Below are 2,914 nucleotides of genomic sequence, written 5' to 3' on the forward strand. Positions count from 1 at the left end.
AATCTGACATGTCGACCTGCATCGTCAGTGAGAGTAGCCAGTGAACCCGGTCGGGATCGTGCTTTTTCTGATGCGCCAAACAGCCTAAGGTCAAGGTTGACCGGGATTAGAAAGCATAGGGTGTCGATTTCACGGATTGAGAGTTTAAGGTTTGATTCCAACGAGCGTACGAATTCAAGATTTAAAATAGACTTTACTCTTTCCCATGTGAGGCATCTGTTACTCGGTGCGGCTGGAGTCGGGATGGTTGCAATTAGTGTCCACGTGTCGCGGGCTGGATGTATATAGCAGAAAATAAAGAGAAGAGAATTATTGACGGAGCGTGCGTGGTTCGCGCGCAGCCTCTGTCTGCAAATGAGCAGCTAGCGCTTTCTCCTCCGCTCACCGCGCATGCACGCACGCGGAGCAAGAAGAACGACGAATCTCCGACTCGATCGGCCATTGACGCCCTCTTCCTCCTCCTTGACCCCGTCTCCAGTTTATCTGCGCCACCCTCTCGCCCGTCTCCCTCCTTTGCCCGCCTCTCATCCCGGCCGTCTCAAGCCAGAACGCAACGGCCGGCCGCGGGTCGGCAGCAGAGCAAACATGAGCGGGGGAGGAGGGGGCGGCAACTCGAGGGAGCTCGACCAGACGCCGACATGGGCCGTCGCCTCCGTCTGCGGCGTCATCGTCCTCATCTCCATCCTCCTGGAGATGGGCCTCCACAAAGTCGGAGAGGTCCGTCAGTCAGACCATCCATGTCACCCTGCCAAGCAATCTGCTTTTGTTTGCTCTGCTCACATGCATGCAAATGCATGGTGGTGTTGGTTCGTTGTTTCAGTGGTTCGCGCACAGGAAGAAGAAGGCCATGGTGGAAGCCCTTGAGAAGGTCAAGGCAGGTGAGGAAGAAGGCACCGAGGGTTGCCATTGATGGTCTATGAATTTAATGACACGTAACGACATGGATGTTGATGATGTGGTGCAGAGCTGATGGTGCTGGGGTTCATCTCGCTGCTGCTGGTGTTCGGGCAGAGCTACATCATAAAGATCTGCATCTCCGAGGCTGCCGCCGACACCATGCTCCCATGCCGCCTCAAGAAGGCCACCGTCGAGGTCGAGATCGCCAAGGACGGCGGCCACGGCGCCCCCGCGGAGGAGCACGGCGCTAAGCAGCCGGAGGAGCATTTCAGCCTCGGCACCAATCCCTTCACCGCCACCTCCTTCAGCGTCCCCCACAGGATGCTCAGTGAGGCCACCTCCTTCAGCGTCCCCCACAGGATGCTTAGTGAGGCCACCTCCTTCAGCGTCCCCCACAGGATGCTCAGTGAGGCCAACATGAACATCAAATGCCCCCCGGTCAGCACCAATCCCATTCTCATCTACAGTAATCAATTAATTTGCTGATGAAGAGAGGGGAAAAGAAAAATCTTTGCATCCGGCAGTAAGACGAATTCCATCCCTGAAATCAATTGCAGGGGAAGGTGTCCCTCATATCGATAAACGCTCTGCACCAGCTGCACATCTTCATCTTCTTCCTGGCCGTGTTCCATGTCTGCTACAGTGCCACCACCATGGCACTCGGCAGAGCCAAGGTCTATCTAGAAATTTCATAATTAATCACTGTTCTCTTCTTAACCATTAACTCGATCATTGCCTCATTGGTTGCGAGGGATGCGTGATGATTTCACCATTAATTGATTGCAGATACGAGGATGGAAAGAGTGGGAAAAAGAAGCAGTGGGCCAAGATGAAGAAGTCACTAACGGTGCGTCCATTTTTTTTTTCTCTCACTCTTCAGAGCTACTAAAACACAAGCACACACGTCGATCTTTTAATTTCCTCTGAGCTAACGGCGGCGCCATTGCTGCCGCAGATCCGTCGCAATTCAGGTTTACGCACGAGACATCGTTCGTCAGGCAGCACATGAACGTCCTCAACAAGACCCCGGCCTCGTTTTACATCGTAAGCTAGATTGATCAGCGAAATGTTTCCTTCAGAGTTCAGGCAGAGCACAATGTTTGCATCGTTTTGCTGACCCATGGATGCAACTCTGAGCGCAGAGCAACTTCTTCAGGCAGTTCTTCAGATCGGTCCGGAGGGCCGACTACTGTGCGTTGCGCCACAGCTTCGTCAACGTAAGTACCAAGGCACTAATCACCAAGTAATCTGCATGTCGGCTAGAAATCCTTAATTGTGGTCTTGCTGTTGCAGGTTCATTTGGCTCCTGGCAGCAAGTTTGATTTCCAGAAGTACATCAAGCGGTCTCTCGAGGACGATTTCAAGGTCATCGTCGGGATCAGGTGAACAATAACAACTCACTTCACCAATTTCATGAAGAAAAAAATTGATTTCATCCTACTTTATAGATAAAGTAACACGGCCGAACGATACAAGATGTTGAGGAAACCCTTTACAAAGCAGATAAAAAACAGACAAACAAACAAAAAAAGCAACACAGAGGAATGTGCACTACTGGACGTCACCACCTTGTTGTCAGGCAAGAGTTCAAGAGTGACCATAACACGAAGCTAACCATGAGATCGATGAAGAACGAACCGGTGCCTCCTGGAAGGACCACCGGGACTTCACCGCGACACCCTCGCCAAACTCTCATCGCAGAGGCCCATCTGCCTTCTTGCTCTGACCCCCGGAGTGCCGATCATGCCGAGGGCAGTTGAGATCAAGAACACTGGCTATGAGGTCACATGTAAAAGATAGGAGGTGAACAAGACCGCCACACATCCTAGCCAACGATGTGTCAAGCTACGATCCAAGCTCAGACGAAGACACCACCTCGCTGCGACCGGATGGTACTTGGGCTCCTGGATGACACGCCCAAGAGGGTCATGGAATCGTGCCACCGCCGTCGAGTTCAGATGAGCAAACATGACTTTCCACCCATAACCCTTCTGCTGGCAAGAGGACCACAACAACG

General features: G+C 52.4%; 1 protein-coding gene across 1 annotated transcript in view; it reads left to right on the forward strand.

Annotated features, from left to right (window-relative positions):
* Positions 1 to 422: 422 nt before the first annotated feature.
* Positions 423 to 2,914, forward strand: part of LOC123125615 (MLO-like protein 9) — a 5,533-nt gene continuing 3,041 nt past the window's right edge. The window contains exons 1-8 of the mRNA XM_044546090.1: positions 423 to 717; positions 821 to 878; positions 965 to 1,335; positions 1,455 to 1,571; positions 1,684 to 1,744; positions 1,853 to 1,941; positions 2,040 to 2,114; positions 2,191 to 2,279. Of these exons, the coding sequence (XP_044402025.1) occupies positions 586 to 717; positions 821 to 878; positions 965 to 1,335; positions 1,455 to 1,571; positions 1,684 to 1,744; positions 1,853 to 1,941; positions 2,040 to 2,114; positions 2,191 to 2,279 (992 nt within the window). The 5' untranslated portion in view covers positions 423 to 585. The remainder of the gene's footprint in view (positions 718 to 820; positions 879 to 964; positions 1,336 to 1,454; positions 1,572 to 1,683; positions 1,745 to 1,852; positions 1,942 to 2,039; positions 2,115 to 2,190; positions 2,280 to 2,914) is intronic.

The sequence above is a fragment of the Triticum aestivum genome, chromosome 5D (genome assembly GCF_018294505.1).
Source record: "Triticum aestivum cultivar Chinese Spring chromosome 5D, IWGSC CS RefSeq v2.1, whole genome shotgun sequence".
In the NCBI taxonomy this organism is placed as follows: Eukaryota; Viridiplantae; Streptophyta; class Magnoliopsida; order Poales; family Poaceae; genus Triticum; species Triticum aestivum.